This window comes from Meles meles, chromosome 10 (genome assembly GCF_922984935.1).
Source record: "Meles meles chromosome 10, mMelMel3.1 paternal haplotype, whole genome shotgun sequence".
NCBI classification, from domain to species: Eukaryota; Metazoa; Chordata; class Mammalia; order Carnivora; family Mustelidae; genus Meles; species Meles meles.
In genome coordinates, this window is record NC_060075.1 from 54,422,877 (window position 1) to 54,441,962 (window position 19,086).

Below are 19,086 nucleotides of genomic sequence, written 5' to 3' on the forward strand. Positions count from 1 at the left end.
TGCCTTTCATTTCTTTTTCTTTTCTTTTTTTTTTTTTTAAAGATTTTTTATTTATTTATTTGACAGAGAGAGATCACAAGTAGGCAGAGAGGCAGGCAGAGAGAGTGAGAGGGAAGCAGGCTCCCCGCTGAGCAGAGAGCCCGATGCGGGACTCGATCCCAGGACCCCGAGATCATGACCCGAGCCGAAGGCAGCGGCCCAAACCACTGAGCCACCCAGGCGCCCCTAACCATTCTGATTGAGACTTCTAGTACTGTGATGAATAAAAGTGGTGAAAGTAGGTAGGTAACCTTGCCTTGTTCCAAATCTTAGAGGAAAAACTGTCAGTTTTCCACTGTTCACTATGGTGTTGGCTGTGTACTTATATGGCCTTTATTACATTGAGATATGTTCTGAGTTTGTTGTCTGAGGTATATTCTTGGTTTGTTGAATTTTCATCATAAATGAATGTTCTATTTTCTCAAATGCTTTTTCTATGTCTATTGAGATGATATGATTTTTATCCTTCGTTTCGTTAATATGGTGCATCATGGGGATTGGTTTGTCGATGTTGAGCCATCCTCACATCCCTGGAATAAATCCCACTTCATCATGGGGTAGGGTTGCTTTAATATACTATTAAATTCAGTTTGCTCCTAGTTTGTTGAGGATTTTCATATCTTTCTATCAAGGATATTGGTCCTGGTAATTTCTTTTCTGGTGACATCCTTGTCTGCTTCGGTAGGAGGGTAATGTTAGCCTTGTAAAATGTTTCTACCTCTTCGATTGTTTGGAAGAATTTGAGGAGGATTAATATTCATTCTAATTTAAGTATTTGATAGACTTCACCAGTGAGAGCCATCTGGTCCTGTATAACTTACTTTTGAAATAACTTCACTCTCGTGCGATAGGCATGTAAATTCTCATTTTATATTTTAGGAGGCCACTGGTTAGGATCTGAAGTACCAAGAGAAACCGCAGAGGCCAGGGAGGCTTAACCAGCATTTCCCATTTCTAATGGAAACCCACACATGCAGAGTCAGCTATCTGAGCTCTTAGCTAACCTCTTTCATCAACATAAAGGACTGATTTAGTTGGCATCATGAACACCGGATCTGATTTTTTGTTGATGAAAGGAAGAGTGCTCCAGATATCTGAGGAAAATGGAAATATTATACTTCCACCTCCACCGCTGTATGAACCAAAGAGGAAAGTCTAGATATCAAAGTATCCTAACAATTACACCCTTGGCTTTTTAGACTCGGATTTTGACCAGTCCTGTGGAAAACAGCTTACAGAAAAATTGTTTTTATGTGATTCTAGTGAGAAAATCAGCTGAATCCTACCATGAGAATATTGCCACCGCTGCCCCACAGGATCCTTCCAGTAAGAGCTCTTCAGTTTCCTAGAAGAACAGAGCTAAGACTGCAGTAAGCTAACAGAGCTGGTTTTGAACCTTTAAGAACCATTTTAAGTTAGGTGCTACACACAAACTCTGTGTGCCTGAGTTCGGTCTGAGACTTCCTCTCCTTGAGACACACCTGAGTTGGGATATTGGGGGACAAGAGCTCCCCGACTCCGGAACAGGTGCCATCTACCTGTAAGTACTGAAGGTCATTGAAACATACACCTCCTCCCAAATAGTCCCAGACAACTGCAGATAACCAAATTGGCTTAAGTTAGCTCCTAGCAGTGGACTCAGAGAAAAGTCTGCTAAGAAAATAAAGTTAAAGATGCCTCAGACAGCTGTGCTCTCTTCTAAAAGCAAATTCTCACAAGTAAGAGCAAACCCTGAAATCACCATCTATGAACTTCTACAGCTCTAACATTTGGATGTCAGCATCTTGCTTTTGGAATCCACACCATAGAATTTTCTACACCTTTCCCCCCTGAACACAGGTGTTAGGACTCATTTGCAATAACCCATTTTTCATTGTGCTTTGTAATACGTTTCAATTTCTTTTGGGTAAGATTCCATTGTAAGTACATATTTATTTGTATATCACTAACAGGACTCAGTCCATTTCCTCTTGTAATGGAAATCTGAATTGCTACTGTGACTCTGTATTTTTTTCCAGTTGATATATTCTCGGATAGAAGTAACCCTCCCACATATTTACTTCCTAAGCTTCTGTCTGTAACTTAGGTTTGCATTTATCTTCTAAAGTCTAAGTATTTTTCAAGAGTGATAAGATCTGAGTCTTCCAGAGAGAACCCTCTTACGAAGTTTAGCAGAAAAACTCTTCCCTTGTTCGACTGTTTTAGTATCATTTTATCAGCCTTATAATTTCCCTTATCAACCACCATCCAATAACCTTTTAATTTCAGTTATTTTCATGAACTCCAACAGCATCTTCAACATATACACATTCAATACATTTTTATATTTTATTTTCTTTTTAGGTAACACACAAAGATGTAATTCACACAACCTTTTACTTATGTATATTGATCAGTACTAATTTTTCTAAGAAATAGTATTTTACATTGGGGAGTCTTTGTTTGTTTTTTAGAAGGGGGGGAAGAGGCAGAGGCAGATGCGGGAGAGAATCTTAAACAGGCTCCATTCTAGTTGTGGACTCGATCTCACAACTCTGAGACTGTGACCTGAGCCGAAATCAAGAACTGGATGCTCAACTGACTGAGCCACTCAGGCACCCCTACATCGGGGAGTTTTCTTTCTTTTTTTTTTTTTTTTAAACAAAACTCTTCAATTCATAAAGAAACTATATGTGGGATCCTAAAAGAGAGCCAGAAGCAAGTCCATTCCTGGGGAGTAAAGACAGTAGGAGTTCTGTTCCCCACTAGGTACTCCCTACTATAGGTTTCTGACTACAGGGGGAATGTATTCCCTGGTCTCAGCTGCCCTGCTTGATGCCCATGACTCAAGTGCCCCCATACTACTTTCCAGGCTGGTCTGCAGCTCCGTACACTTGTATAACAGTGTTCTGTTTTTATTTTCTCAAACAGCTATTTGGTGCCTAACAATCTACCCAATAGGCCCAGAGCTGAACCATGGGATGCAAAGTTTTTGGCCTGTGATCTGCGCTGCTCTGCTAGTGGTCAGCATTTCTGCTGGCATGAGGTGGTAAGGTCACACACATGTGCACGTGCAAGCACGAGTCCCATACTGTGCTGGAAAACCCCACACCCAGCTGGAAGCAGAATGTGGAAAAACACGGACCATGCTCCTTGGAATGCAAAGTTTATTCAGTTGAAATGGATAAATCCTTTAGTCTTGGATTAAGCCCTTCACTTTTGGTGTTAAAAATTTCTTTTATAATATAAAATAAGGGAGATGATATCTATGAGAACAGACATCTTAGAGATTCTTCCCAATCCTTTTTCCACCTCAGTGAAACCTTTCTTGTCCCGTCTTTTGTTATCCCATATACCCCTTCCTTCTCACACAGAGAGGTGTGAATGTATACTCAGTTTGTGTGATTTGGAGGTTCAGGTTGGTCTTTCCAACAATGCAGTGGGCAGGGGCCGGCTCCTGCTTACTATCCTATGCCCAGGGACCAGCACACCACAGGCAATCAGCAAATACTTGCTGAGGCCCGGGGGACAGATCAAGGAGTCAACAGACAGCAATGTGAAATATTCTTCAGAGCAAGACGAAATTTTTATACCTGCATACTAATTCATTCTGAACCAGCCCTTGGACCTCTTCTCTTCTCACAGATCATAACTTCCTCATCTAAGCCATGGGTGGTGGTCAAAGATGGCTTTAAACTCCATCTCTGGTCCCACCCTCTTCTTCAGACTCCAATGGCTATGTTCAACTATATCCTGTTCATCTCTATCTGAATGTATAATGGGCATCTTAAGTTAATTTTAGGTAGAACTTTTTATTTACCCTCATCCACCAAACAAGTACAAGGCACACCACCTATTGAAATAGGTTCCCTATTTCAATAAATGATATGTCCTTTATCCTGTCTATTCTGGCCAAAGTCCCTGAAATCATCCCTGACTCTTTTCTTTGACCCTACCTCCAAAACCAAAAATGTTTTGCTGTTTTATGAAATTTCAAGGACAGTGAACCTCAGATACCAAATACAAGGTCACACCTTTCATCTCTCTGATGTTCTCTCCATTCCTCTTATGTAAATAATATCAAAAAATGCAAGCGTAGGAGCTAGGGTACTATGTTCAGAGAGGTGTGGTCGTGATCAGCAAAACACTGTCAGAACGGCAAAGCCTGACAGGGCCTGGGATTGGGACTGGATGAGCTGTCCATGAGAGTGGGCGCTGTCTTCCAGCAACTTGAGTATGAGGATGAAGGGCAGGAGGGATAGAAGACAGCACTCCTCCATGATAAAGCCATACTGGGTGGTCATCCACATGAAGGAAAGGAAGCTGGGTACTCTGCCTGTTAACCCATGAAGATCTAGGACATTAGACTTGACCACAATGCAAGGGTAAGAGGGTTTTGCAACATCTGATTTTCTATCCGAGAAGAAGGAAGAAGGAGAAAGAACACAAGCCAGAATAGTAAGGAAAGCTCAACTAGGGCCTGAGGAAAAATATTATGAAAACAAGAAAAATTTTAAAAAGTATCCAGCAGATTTAAATGAAGGTAATTCCACTGAGGTATCTAAGAACCTAAAAAAGAAAACTTGCTTCACCCTCTCAAAAGGCTAGAAAGAATGTTATAAAAACCCCATAATAAGGAAACAGTCCAAGACTTGGGAGAAAAAAAAAAAGATAAAACAAGGGGATTTATGAAATGACATATGATAAAGTACAACAGCTCTTCCTAAAAATATCAAAAATATCTTAGGCCTATATATAATCCAATATAACAATAGAAATCTTAATGATGGAAAGCTATAGGCATTCCCATTAAAATAAAAAATAAAACAGAGATGCTGTTTTATTTGGTACTAAATTTGGTATGCAAAAATTATGGCTATCTTAATACACAGAAAATTAATTTTTAGAAAGGAGGAGTAAAAAAAATTCAAAGATTATGTAACTACCTACTCAGCAAACTCTAAGGTACAAAATGCAAAACCTACTAGAGTGTTCAATGGACTGGCTGGTAAAACAAACAAACATCTACCCATCCCTCTCTCCCTCCATCCAATGGCTCTCTTATTGTCCACCATGACCTGTGAGAAAATTTGGCAAGAGCAAAAAAATAATATAAAATATTGAGAAAGAACTTAAGAAATATGTAAAACTTACGAAGATAGCTAGCTGCTTTACTGAAGGTCAGTGAAGACATTCTGACCAAATGACAAGATGCGTCATATTCCTGGACAAGATAATCTATTATAAACGTATTTATTCCTCTCATATTAATTAACAAATTTTAGATAATTCTCATAAATTCCTAACAAGATGAGTGGAGCTTCGCAAAATGATTCTAAAGTTCATATGGAGTAAGAAAGGCTAAGGACGTTTGTAAAAAGAGAATATTCATCATTTACACTGTCGAGGAATAAAAGTTAAATTTTAGGTTACTAATAAAACAGTATGGAAACATTTGATATTGTAGATGTATCCATCGCCCTCAAATTAGTTTATACATTCTCATAGGATTAAAAAAATTTTTTTTTATTGTGAGAGAGAGGGGGAAAAGAGCCCATGTGCTAGCATGGGCAGAGGGTTTGGGCCGAAGGAGAGAATTTCAAGCGGGCTGCACACTCAGCTTGGAGCGCAACATGGGGCTTGATATCATGACCCTGACAGCATGACCTGAGCCCAAATCAAGACACTTAACCTACTGAGCTACCCAGGTGCCCCTCCTAGGATTTTTTTTTTTTAGTGTTAAGCTGATTCCATAGTTCATCTAATAAAGGTAGTACCAACAACAAGACAGAAGAAAGAGATATTAAGGAGTCAATCCCATTTACAATTGCACCCAAAACTATAAGATACCTAGGAATAAACTTAACCAAAGAGACTAAGAATCTATATGCAGAAAACTATAAAGTACTCATTAAAGAAATTGAGGAAGACACAAAGAAATGGAAAAATGTTCCATGCTCCTGGATTGGAAGAATAAATATTGTGAAAATGTCTATGCTACCTAAAGCAATCTACACATTTAATGCAATCCCTATCAAAATCCCATCCATTTTTTTCATAGAAATGGAACAAATAATCCTAAAATTTATATGGAACCAGAAAAAACCTCGAATAGACAAAGGAATATTGAAAAAGAGAGCCAAAGTTGGTGGAATTGCAATTCCGGACTTCAAGCTCTATTACAAAGCTGTCATCATCAAGACAGTATGGTACTGGCACAAAAACAGACACATAGATCAATGGAACAGAATAGAGAGCCCAGAAATAGACCCTCAACTCTATGGTCAACTAATCTTCAACAAAGGAGGAAAGAATGTCCAATGGAAAAAAGACAGTCTCCTCAACAAATACTGTTGGGAAAATTGGACAGCCACATACAGAAGAATGAAACTGGACCATTTCCTTACACCACACACAAAATAGACACAAGATGGATGAAAGACCTCAATGGGAGACAGAAATCCATCAAAATCCTTGAGGAGAACACAGGCAGCAACCTCTTCAACCTCAGCCGCAGCAACATCTTCCTAGGAACAACGCCAAAGGCAAGGGAAGCAAAGGCAAAAATGAACTATTGGGACGTCATCAAGATCAAAAGCTTTTGCACAGCAAAGGAAACAGTTAACAAAACCAAAAGACAACTGACAGAATAGGAGAAGGTATTTGCAAACGACATATCAGATAAAGGGCTAGTGTCCAAAATCTATAAGGAACTTAGCAAACTCAATACCCAAAGAACAAACAATCCAATCAAGAAATGGGCAGAGGACATGAACAGACATTTCTGCAAACAAGACATCCAGATGGCCAACAGACAGATGAAAAAGTGCTCCACATCACTCAGCATCAGGGAAATACAAATCAAAACCACAATGAGATATCACCTCACACCAGTCAGAATGGCTAAAATTAATAAGTCAGGAAATGAGAGATGCTGGCGAGGATGCGGAGAAAGGGGAACCCTCCTACACTGTTGGTGGGAATGCAAGCTGGTGCAACCACTCTGGAAAACACCATGGAGGTTCCTCAAAATGTTGAAAATAGAACTACCCTATGACCCAGCAATTGCACTACTGGGTATTTACCCTAAAGATACAAACGTAGTGATCCGAAGGGGCACATGTACCCGAATGTTTATAGCAACAATGTCTACAATAGCCAAACTATGGAAGGAACCTAGATGTCCATCAACAGATGAATGGATAAAGAAGAGGTGGTATATATACACAATGGAATACTATGCAGCCATCAAAAGAAATGAAATCTTGCCATTTGCGACGACGTGGATGGAACTAGAGGGTATCATGCTTAGTGAAATAAGTCAATCGCAGAAAGACAACTATCATATGATCTCCCTGATATGAGGAGGTGGAGATGCAACATGGGGGGTTAGGGGGATAGGAGAAGAATAAATGAAACAAGATGGGATTGGGAGGGAGACAAACCATACGTGACTCTTAATCTCACAAAAGAAACTGAGGGTTGCTGGGGGGAGGGAGGTAGGGAGAGGGTGGTGGGGTTATGGACATTGGGGAGGGTATGTGCTATGGTGAGTGCTGTGAAGTGTGTAAACCTGGCAATTCACAGACCTGTACCCCTGGGGATAAAAATACATTATATGTTTATAATAAATAAGAAATAAAAAAAAAAGTAGTAGCTAAGTAAATGCAGACAAGGAGGAAGAAATTATTCTACTAGATTCCAGAATATACTACAAAGGTATGGTAAGAAAAGCAGTATGGTATTCATGCAGGCTAAGATGAACAGATTTATAAACATTAAGAGTCAAAAACAGAATACCATATATTTAGACATTTAGTTTATAATTATGAGACAGGGAGCATTTCGAATTAGTGGTGAAATATTACATAATAAATGGTGTTTGGAGAATCTAGGGATGGGAAGAGTAGAAAAGTCACCTTGTACTATACACCACCACAATCTAGAGCTAACCATTCAAATTATTCTAAGTTAATTTAAACAGAATTCAGAATAATATTTTCATAGCCATGAAGGATAGAAATGTTTCCTAAAAAAAAAGGTGTAACACATAAAATCCATGTAAGAAAAATTAGATATTGTTTGGTAATATAAATATAAAAAGGAAGTCATTGTAAACAAAGTTAGGATTGTGATGAACTTTGACAAACACTGGCAACATGTAAAGTAGACAAGAACATTATGGACACAGGAATATTATCCAGATATACAGAGTTTCTATAAATCAACAAAACCGTAAGGAACCAGTAGGAAGCTTGGTAAAGGGTATACATGAATAAAGGTGTTCTACAAGTAGGTAACTGGAATAAAGTACATGTGAGTGAAATATTTCACTCCATACACCAAATTCTGGGAATCATTTCATTTTTTGGCCCACTACCCCATGGGAGGCTTCTAATAAAAAGGCCAAGAGGAGTATGAAGAAAACTGTGAGAGATGTGGAAATACACTTCAGTTTGGAATATACACTTTGCATGCATTTATATACACACAGAAAACTGGAAGGAGATATACTAATATGCTTTTGGTAGTTACCTCCAGGCAATATAATTAAAGCCTAATTTCTTTTCTTCATATGGTTCTATATTTTTAAATTCTCTACAATGAACACATATATCTTACATCATCAGAAAGCATGCTTTAATTCTCTAAAATTACAAAATCGCATGAGTATGTATGTGTACAAGTGTACACACACACACACACACACGCACACACTCCCTCAACAGACATAGACATAACAAGACAGATGGGTATCTATCTCCAGCAATCACAGGCTGCTGCATATATTAAGTGTTCCTTTCCCCATGGCATCAGATGGCCAAGAAAGGAAGGCAAGAAAGGAAAGTTCTTGGGTTAACTAAAATCAGCAGGAGAGAAGATGGAAGTCTGCGCTCTAGTTGCAAAATATGTATTACGTAGGAAAAAGTACATATATACAAACGTGAAGCAGAGAAGGCATTTGGCATTTATTCATTGGTTTATTTCAGGCAATCCAAGGGCTCACATCTGATCATTAATGGGAACTGCTCTGTGGGATTCAGAGGTCACATTTTCATGCCAACAGGTTCTTACTGGCCTTGCATTCCAAATGGGAAGTGGCTTTGGGTGGTGAGCATGGGTAATGGGGTGGCAACTTCACATCATTGTGCTCGACCTGCCAGGTGTGCTCACCAACCCCGTAATGCATTTAGCTTCCCATGTTGCCCAGCTAGGAACATATGCAAGGGAAGGATCCACTCATCAGGAATTCGGAGTCCTTAGTACACACTGCTGAGTATCACAGTATATGAAACAAACATAGAGCAAGCCAGAATTCTTTAAAAACCCAGAGACGTGAGGGTAAAATTTATGTATTGAAGAGAAAGACGTCGCCATTTTCTAGCAAAGAGATGACCCACTTTTATGCCATGGTGTTTCTCCCTCGGGGTAAGATGCTGACTACCACCCCTTCTCATGATGCAGCAACCTGAATGACAAGGCCAAGAAGGATGGGGAGTGTTTGAGGGAGATGTCTTACTCCTCCTTAGCAGGAAACAAACAAAAACAATACAAAATCCCAAAAAACACTCCTACTCATTTTAGTAGAAAAGAGATTATTCAATCAGTAATCCTGTGACAAGGTGGGGAAAATGATCCATATTGAACTCCAAAATAAAGTCTAGCTTGTATGGACGTAAATACTGAAAAGGGGCCTCAGAAATGAGATGAACTTAAAACTGGTCCCAGCTTTGGGAAGGCTTCCTGGACTGGAGTCAAAGGAAACGGGTGAGGGGAAAGACTGATGGATTTACTTATTTTTTAAAGACTTATTTATTTGAGAGAGAGAGAGAGCATGCAAGTAGGGGGTGGGGCAGAGGGAGAGAAGGTCAAACAGACTTCCGGCTGAGTGCAGAGCTCCATCCCAGGATCCTGAGATCATGACCTGAACAGAAACCAAGAGTCAGACGTTTAACTGACTGAGACACCCTGGCATCCCAAGACTGACGGGCTTCAAACAGTACAAAAATGTAAAATTTCTGAACATCCATCTGTACTGCATGAATATTAGGAAGTTCAAGGAGCAAAACCATATAGTTATCTCAACAGATGCTGAACAGCTATTTAACAGATACTTTCCTTGACAAGATACAGCCAATGTAAGGCCTAATAGCGAAATATCAGAAACATCCTTATTAATGTAAAAATGAAGACAAAATTTCCATGACCATAATTATTTAATGTTCAGTAGATTTACCAATGCAATGAGGGAGGAAAGTAGATAAATAGAATACTAAAAAAAACAAAATATTACCTGCAGGCTATGTGATAGCAACCAACTAACAGAAACTACCAGAGAGGCTGGTTATAAACATAGTGGGTTTAAAATTAAAAATCAATAGCTCTCCTATATACAAAAAATACACCATCAGAAAACCTTATGAAAGAAACATTCCTTCTAGAGAAAACTTTATATAATAAAGATTAAATTCTCCCAAATATAAAATAAGCCATCAGCATAATTTCAATCAAAATTAAAATGGAATGTATTTAGAATTGGAAAAAATGACCCTGATATTTTTCTAGATGTGCAGACATGTGAGAACAAAGAAAAACTAGACAAGAACAATGGGATATTTGATATAAAAATATGTAATAAAACCTTAATAATTTACAGAGTACAAGGCTGGGACTGGTAGTACAGAGACTTAACAAGAAAATAGAGGATCTAGAAATAGACCAGGTAAGATGTATAACAAGGTTATTACTCTAAATCAGTACATAAGAAAACATGGTGTTAAGATGAAAAGTCACCGTTTTGGAAAAAAATAACCTGAAACCTCTCTACTCCCTCTATACTATATATGATAATAAATATGTTCTAGATGTAGTCAAGTTTTAAATGTAAAGCATAAAGGTACTGGCATGATGGATTCTGTGGCTATCTCAAAATACATTTCTAATTTTATTCATAAAAGTCATGTGATGAGATAACCAAATCCACTGCCTCTGACTCCCTGGTAGCAGAGGTGGCAGGTGATACACATGGCCACTATGAGGTCAGCTTAGGGTCTTCGGGGGAAGCCTTGGTTTCCTACCAGAGTGCCCCAAGGTTGCCCAACCCCTCCTTCCTGCGAATACAGACCCCACTGCATGCGTGTGGCGCTCACAATGCAGGCAGCACCGGGAAGAGCACTGGCAGAAGGGGCAGACCAGAAAGCATGGGTCTTTCAATTTTTGATATTTTATCTGCTGCCCAGTTGAGTTCTAAATGCTGTTAGTGACAAGTTTTATCATCCTGGAGAGGAAGACTCTGCTATGAGTTCACAAGCCCCTCTAAATCCGTAAAGGAAAACACTGATCCAAATAATAAAAAAACTTCAAGTTATAAACAAATTCGAACTATATATACATTTAGATAAATGATGGCAGGCAAAATACACGTAACACATATGTAAGACGGACTGCTTGGTATACAGTGAACTCTGATAAATGAAACCATGTGTAAGTCAATGGAAAAGCGGGCCCTTTGGAGCTGAGCCTCCCAAGTTCCTCAGTGTCCTGTCTGTAGTCCCACACTCGCAAGCCCACCCTGATTCAACAAGAGAGGACTGAGACCCTACCTGTGAGTAAGAAGCACGTCAAAGAACTGTCAGACACATTTTAAAACCACTACTGGCTACATCTATTGAACCTAGCAATACCCTTCCTAGGAATTTATCCCACAAGAAGCAAGCGAAGGTGTGTATAAAAGACATTTCTAATGGGCGCTTACTTTAGTTTTTTGTTTTTCCCCCCAAAGTGACAGAGAGTGTGAGATTGAGCAGGTGGGTAGGAGCAGAGGGAGAGAGAGAATCCCAAAGCAGGCTCCACACCCAGCTGGGAGCCTGACACAGGCTTGACCTCACAACCCTGAGGTCATGATCTGAGCTGAAATCAAGAGTCAATGCTTAACTAACTGAGCCACCCAGGCAGCCTTGCATTATTTCAAACAATAGCTCTTAAAATTTCAGCAGGCCTCAGCGTTGCCTGGAGGGCTTATTACAACGTACATTGTGCATGCCGTGCAGAGTTTCTGATTCCACAGGTCAGAGGTGGGACTGCAGGACCCGCATTTTTAATACATTTTAAAAAAAGATTTTATTTATTTATTTGACAGAGAGAGATCACAAGTAGGCAGAGAGGCAGGCAGGGGGGGTGGGGGGAAGCAGGCTCCCTGCTGAGCAGAGAGCCCGATGCAGAACTTGATCCCAGGACCCTGAGACCATGACCCGACCTGAAGGCAGAGGCTTAACACACTGAGCCACCCACGTGCCCCAAGACCTTCATTTTAAAAACAGTTTCTAGGTGATGCTGATTCCTTTGCGCTGAGGAACAGACCTCGATAGTCAGTGATATATAACATTACCATCTCATGTTCTCTTATTGTACTTGTTTTTGCATTTCATAAAGACAATGTGGTCTAAATGTACCGCCACGGAACAGGGAGAAAACTCTGGCCTTGTTACGACCTGGCCAAAGTATTCTTAGTAACATTTTGATGGCGATAAAACTCTTTGGGCAACTGAACCATAAATTCTGACCTCACATCAGCCCAGAAATGCTCAGGAAGATTAATGTGGAATTTAAGAGTAGAGCAGCCGAGCAGCTTACCAACACTCCTACCTCCAGGGAGAGGTGTATTCCCGGCTAACACGCTGCTGCATCCTCTTTCCCTGGGGGCTCCAGGCTCTACTGCGGCCTGGGCTTGACGGACCCGGAATACTAGAAGTAGCAGCGAAGGGGAAACTTGTCTAGGTTACTACCCATTTCTATACCAGGAAGCCGGATTTTGCCTTCAGTTGGCTTCCTGCCGGGAGTTGAGAGGCGCTTCTAGTATTTGGTTACATTATAGCCCTGGGTGCTCCACTGACACACCAAGTCATCTGGAGGGAAGAACTTCCAGCCTCGGGCATCTGGCTAATACACCTACATGGCTTGCCTTAAAGTTCTGGCATAACTCAGGTCTGTAATTTAAACCTCTTCTGCCGCACCCTTCTTGATTTTCAGCGCCCTGCTCATCGTAATTTACTTTCCAGCCTGATCCCCCTCCTTCTCCCTGTGTTGCAGTCACTGGGAGCCATCTTGGGTTTCTCTGAAGGCGTCCTGTCCAGTCCAACCTTCCTCGTACATAAATGCTATTTTCTCTCCCAGAAGGTTCCTTCCCATCCATTGTTTCTCCGTGGATTCCAGGCAATGCCTGACACAGGCAGAACGCCTCTTCCAGCAGAGCCCGGTGCAGAAAGGGACGCCGCCTTCCTCTGTACCCCGAGTCACTACCCCAACTGTCCTGCACGATCATTGCTTGTGAGGGCCCTTCCCTCCAGGAGCAGCATCAGCTCCTCCTGGACAGAGACCACGTCCAGCTGGAGCAAGCACCGCGCTATCTGCTTGGACCCATGTTTTGCAGGTGCCCAGCATCACAGGAAACTTCGGGAAGGTCTACTCCAGATGTGGGCACACGTAAAAATGCAAATGTCCTTTTAAAACGAATGGCTGCAATTCAGACCCATAGTATGAATCCAGAAATAGAACCATGTCATGATTCCAAGAGCAGGTTTCAAATACTATGCAAGTAAACAAGGGTTTCTTACTTTGAGCTGTAGCTGCACCCTGGCCAGAAAGAATTTCCAACAGTTTTCTCTGGAGTCCACCATGCCTAGACCACGAACTTCATTACGAATCCCAGAAATTATGTTGTCCACATCTTCATCACTGAACAGATCAGCGATTTCTCCTGCCCCCAAACGAATGAGGAAAATTACTGAGAGATAGTCACAATTCAAATTTTAGATAGGACTTTTCGGTGCTTGGAATGTTTTATCATACAAAGTTCAGTTTAAAGGATAAAGAATTTGGAACCAGAAAGGTCTTTTTTTTTTTTTTTTTTGCATTTACGAGACACACCCCACACTGAGGACAAGCTCTGATGGACACGCTCACCAAGCTTGTCCGTGTAGGAATAACATTTACTTCAGTGAAGGCTCCTCTAAGCCACCTCACATCCATAAGCAAACTAAGAAAGCCATATACCTCAAATTAGTTAGGTTTATAGGTTTCTCCCCAAAGACTGCCCCAGCAAACATCTCAAAGATAAATTATCTCTCTTTAAAGTTCACTGCAACTACAGATAATTTGTCACTGGGGAAGATCTTTCAAGGAATGTGTTGGTTTAATCACCTGATGCCAGCAAGTCATTAATCAGCACGAGAAAGCTCTCATCTAGAACCTGGGCATCTGTCAGCAGGAACACAGTGGGCATGTTCTTGGCTCCAGTTCTGATGTACAAATTGGCAAGATCTACCTGTAAGGAAAGGAGGCCATCATTCATGCACTGTTAAAATGCTGATGCAATGTGGGGAGGATGTGTGTGAGGGCTGGGAAGAGCTCAGTTACTATAATGCGGGAGCTTTCCCTGTTCACACATCCTTCCTTCTCCACGATCCGGCGCGGGGGCAAACAGCATGACATCACCTCCTTTTCTGGCATTTAGTGATGAGCGCCATGTTCGTGGCTTAATGAAGCATAGGGATGACAATGGGCGGCTGATGGACAACTCCCTCCTAAGAGACTGAAAATGAATTTGGTGACGTCCTTGCCAAGCAATGCAGTAAAAAGAAGATTCTGCTCATTTCCACAACTATTTCATTGAAAACGGTTTTGTTTATTATTTAGCTTTGTTTAATAATACCGAAAGCATGAGATTTGTTTTCTTTTTGGGTTGAAAAGTGGTCGCATTTCCCTTGCCGCAAACTCTGAATATAATTTTATAAGTACTGCTGTGGTGAAAAAGCCAACTTTTAAGAGCCCATGAGCGTTTCCTGAATGTATTCTCATCACATTTTATTTTCATGATTCGTCCAAAGCAGACCTGTAAAGGTGGTATCTTTTTCTCCCCCTCTAATGTAGGGGAGTACTTACAGTGCGGAACAGCAGGCGTGGTCTATACAAAGGAAAAACTACATCTGTTGTAAGCCAGCATTTAAACTATTTTTTAAAAAGATTTATTCATTTATTTGAGAGAGAGAGCACACAGGGAGGTGGGGAAGAGGGAAAGGCAGAGAAAAACCCAAGCAGACTTCACACTAAGAGCAGAGCCCAAGGTGGGGCTCAATCCCACCACCCTGAGATCACAACCTGAGCTGAAACCAAGAATCGGACTCCCAACTTACTGCACCACCCAGGTGCGCCCTGTTGTAAACAAGTATTCAATAAAATATTTTCCGAGTTGGGTCAATATTTAACATGCTTCTGATAACTCATAGTGGGGAGGTCTCCCAACTTTTACTTTGCTTATAGGTTTATATATCTATAAACGTTTACGAATTTCACGATTACTTTATTTACCATGAAGGAGAGACAGATAAATGTAACTAAATCCCCCAAAAGTTTTCCCTCTTGGTTGGGGAAGCCTTGGCCCAATCTGGGAGTCAGAGCTGATGTGGGAACGCTACCAGCTCCGGCTTTATCCGCCAGGCAGGAGGGGGGAAGGTCTGCTCCCACTCTACTCACCCGAAGTTCTTGGATTCCAAAGCCTTCAGTCAGAGTGATCTGGAAGACGTCGAGGCCGCAAATGTAAGCCGCCAGCCGGGACAGGCTCTGCTTGCCGCTGCCACCCACGCCAATCAAGAGCGCGTGACCCTCCGGGGTCCGAAGGATTCGGCTGATGCGACACCTGCTCAGAGACAGCAGGCCCAGGGGAGCAGAAGACTGAAGGGCCTGGGGACTGCATCTAGTTTTTGTTTGTTTTTTTTTTTTTTTACAGATTTTTGACATGAAATCTGAGTATTTATTTTGTATCTTTAGTTCTCGTTCATCTGCTTCCCCATGAAGCAAAGAGGCCCCTCACACCGGATGCTTAAGAAGCTGTCCCTGTGGAAATCACATCTGGGACTCTCACTGCTTCCTACTGTCCGTAGACAAGGCCCTTCTGCAAGGCTTCAAGTGTGACTAGCAAGAGAGATCCGAACTTTACACAGGCAGCCATGTGCAGCAAAGACCAAAGGGAGAATGTCTTCACGCCAGAAATTTCGGCTGCAGAATTACTTTGGAAAGACTGGATTTGTTTAGGCCAACGAACATCTCACATGTGATTTACTTGATGCAGTTTTAGCACTTGCCTGTAGGATTCTTCCTTCCTTTGCACCAAAGCTTTGTCTGTCCTCGAGCCCTCTAGAAAATTTACTGAAACCTTCAGAATCCAGCAAGGCCCACTAATCCCTTGTTCTATGTTATTGAAGAGATTCTGAATGACTGAGCTACTGATATTATTGCTACATTTTATAGTTAGGAGTAAGTTGATCTTATCATCTCAGTTGAAGAAACAGGTCATAATTATGTTATAAATAATGAGAAAAGAAAACAACTGAAATATAAGCATACAGATACCCAAATGCAACAAACGAGACACCATGCTGTTAGGTCCAGGCTGCTTTCCTCAAGTGAATGTAAATTTCCAGCCTTGACTGATACGCCTAGATGACTCTTCACAAAAGCGCTTTGTGAAAAAGCAAGGTTGGTGTCACTTATACCAGGACCCACACATCTCAGCTGCAAACCATCCATAACTAGAGGTCTGGTCATCGTGAGAGGCTGAGCCGGTCCGTGAGGGGGACTTCCCGTGACCACACAAGGAAACCACCTCAGGAAAGTCATAAAACTACTCTGAGGCAAATGAACCCCGAAGTTACAAGGCAGAGTTTTCTTTTGGTTTTAATGGATGCTTTAAGGTTTGGGTCTCACCAGCTTCTCGAAGCAGCAAAGTTCCTTCCTACAAGCCTTCAAGGGCACGTTCTGAGAGCACATCTCTAACCCTGAGTCAATCAGCTGAGAGCTCGAGATCCCTGATCAAAGCAACGGCCTTCTGCTCGAAGGCCCCTGAGAAGCCCACGAGGAAGGATCAGTGGGAAGACTCTTGCCCTTGGGGCCAACTCTTTCTCCCACCCCATGACTTACATTCACAGTCAGTGTCCTAACCCAAGCAGGAGCAGGGTCACTAATACTTCAGTTAGCACCGCAGTCATAGATCCTAACTACAAGCTGTATGTGTGCCATCGGCGGACTGCCGCTGGAAAGGGATCGATGAAGCAATCAATACTTAACCTGCTTCTGATAACTCATAGTGGGGAGGCCTCCCAACTTCTTCTTTGCCACTTGTGAAAACTGAACTTTCTGCCTTTCTGGTGTGTCTCTTTGAATTTCCTTCTTCCCATACTTCCTCCTTTCTTGACTCACTTTTAACCATGATTTCATTATTATAATCTTTGCCCAAATATCACTTGTGGACAAGGCCAGTGCTGCTTTCTGAATATGGCATCCCCCCAAATTCACATATTAAAGTCCTAACCTCTGAATATAAGCATATCTAGAAAAAGGGTCACTGAGGAAGTACTTGGTGAAGACAAGACAGTATCATTCTGGAGTATGGTGGGCCCCTTATCCACTACAACCCGTGTCCTGATAAACAGGAGAAATGTGGACACAGGCACACACAGCAGGGGCAGGCCGTGTGAGGGCAAGAGTTAAGCTGCCCCACGCTGGCAGAGATTTCTGGAACAGATTCTTCCCAGCACCTACAGAGGGAGCATGGCTCTCGGTCATCTCCTTTTCAAACTTCTTGCCTCCACTGTGAGACAATAAACAGCTGTTTTTCTAAACCACCCATACGTGGTAGTTTAGTACAACAACTCCAGCAAACTAATACAGCCAGTGGCGAATCATGGTGACGAGAGCGGTGCTGGGCATGAGGACGCACCCAAGTGCCCACACAGCGGCAGCAACAACGGCCAGCTGCTGAGACTCTTCCACAAATGAGGTCATTCCCATGCTAACATCTGTTGAAAAGCTTCTCACCGCACTTAGAATAAAATGGAAGCTCGTTCCTCTGGTTATAGGGAAATACCTTGTGTCAGTAAGACCCTCTTCTCCATTCTCCAGCCATGATGACCCCCTTTTCTGTTTTTGAACATTCAGCCTTGGGGCCACATGAAATACGCCCCTGCCTAGAATTTTCTTCCTCCAGATCTTTCCAGGCTTAGCTCCTGCTTACCACTTGATATTATCTCAAATGTTACCTCCTCATTGAGATACCCAGACCTTTTATGGGAATACCCATATTTATTTCTCAGAATCAATCTATTTCTCAGAAAGACACATCACTTTCTTGCTTGCTTATGTCTTTATAAATGTTCATTGGCATCACTAAAATCTAAGCTCAGCTAGAGTAAGGACTAGACTATCTTGTTTGCTGTTGTATCATCAGTACCTAGAACAATGTCTGACAGCAAGGGAGCTGTGTATGGTTGCAAGATCTGTGCACTGCACAAAGCACCCAGTCTAGGAGGTGAGACTGAGCCTTATCCTACATCAGGATAGTGGCATCTGTTTCATTATCTGCCAAGAAAACATGCCCCCTTCCTTTTTAAATTTGTACCAGAGTAGCTAACTGGCTGGAACTCTTCCTGCTTAGCACTCAGTAGGCACTCAATAAACATGCTTCCTCAATGACCAGCAGTTTCAGTTCATCCTGTTTCTGTCGGGTAGGAACCTTACGGCTTTGAGGGAGTCACATGCCTTTCTCTTTCTCAATATTCTTACCTATCAGGGTTATAATGAAATAGAGTAAGTTTATGGCTGTGATGATGTTTCAGAAAATAGTGCACTGGCCTCAGACATGATTAAGATGAGGATTTAACTGAGAGAGACACTTGCAGTTTTATACTGTATGGCAAACAAGAGACAGGCAATGACCAGCTTGGAGTACTGAGTATGATCCACAGAAGCATGATGACTGTGGAGACCTCGCCATTTTTACTCTGTGAAAAAGCATCATGACTTGTCAACTCACACGTGCTGCATGGCGTCTTCAAAGAACACCAGGGGCATGACAGCATTTAGCTCATTGTAGCTGTCTAAGGCCTCCGTGAGCCCGGTCTTCAGCACCTCCCAGTCCCTCACCGGCAGGTAGCATGGATTGGGGCCGCTGTGAGCAAAGTGGCAATAGATGAGGGGCTGCTGAAGCAGCATGTGACTGTCTACGCCCTGCAGGAG

At 41.8% G+C, this 19,086-nt stretch overlaps 1 protein-coding gene across 1 annotated transcript in view; it reads right to left on the reverse strand.

The window, feature by feature from the left end:
• DNAH11 (dynein axonemal heavy chain 11) overlaps nt 1-19,086 on the reverse strand; it is a 325,583-nt gene that overhangs the window by 124,698 nt on the left and 181,799 nt on the right. Inside the window, exons 51-54 of the mRNA XM_046021406.1 lie at nt 18,884-19,077; nt 15,550-15,712; nt 14,218-14,341; nt 13,632-13,774 (exon numbers count right to left, since the gene is read on the reverse strand). Coding sequence (XP_045877362.1) covers nt 13,632-13,774; nt 14,218-14,341; nt 15,550-15,712; nt 18,884-19,077 — 624 coding nt within the window. The remainder of the gene's footprint in view (nt 1-13,631; nt 13,775-14,217; nt 14,342-15,549; nt 15,713-18,883; nt 19,078-19,086) is intronic.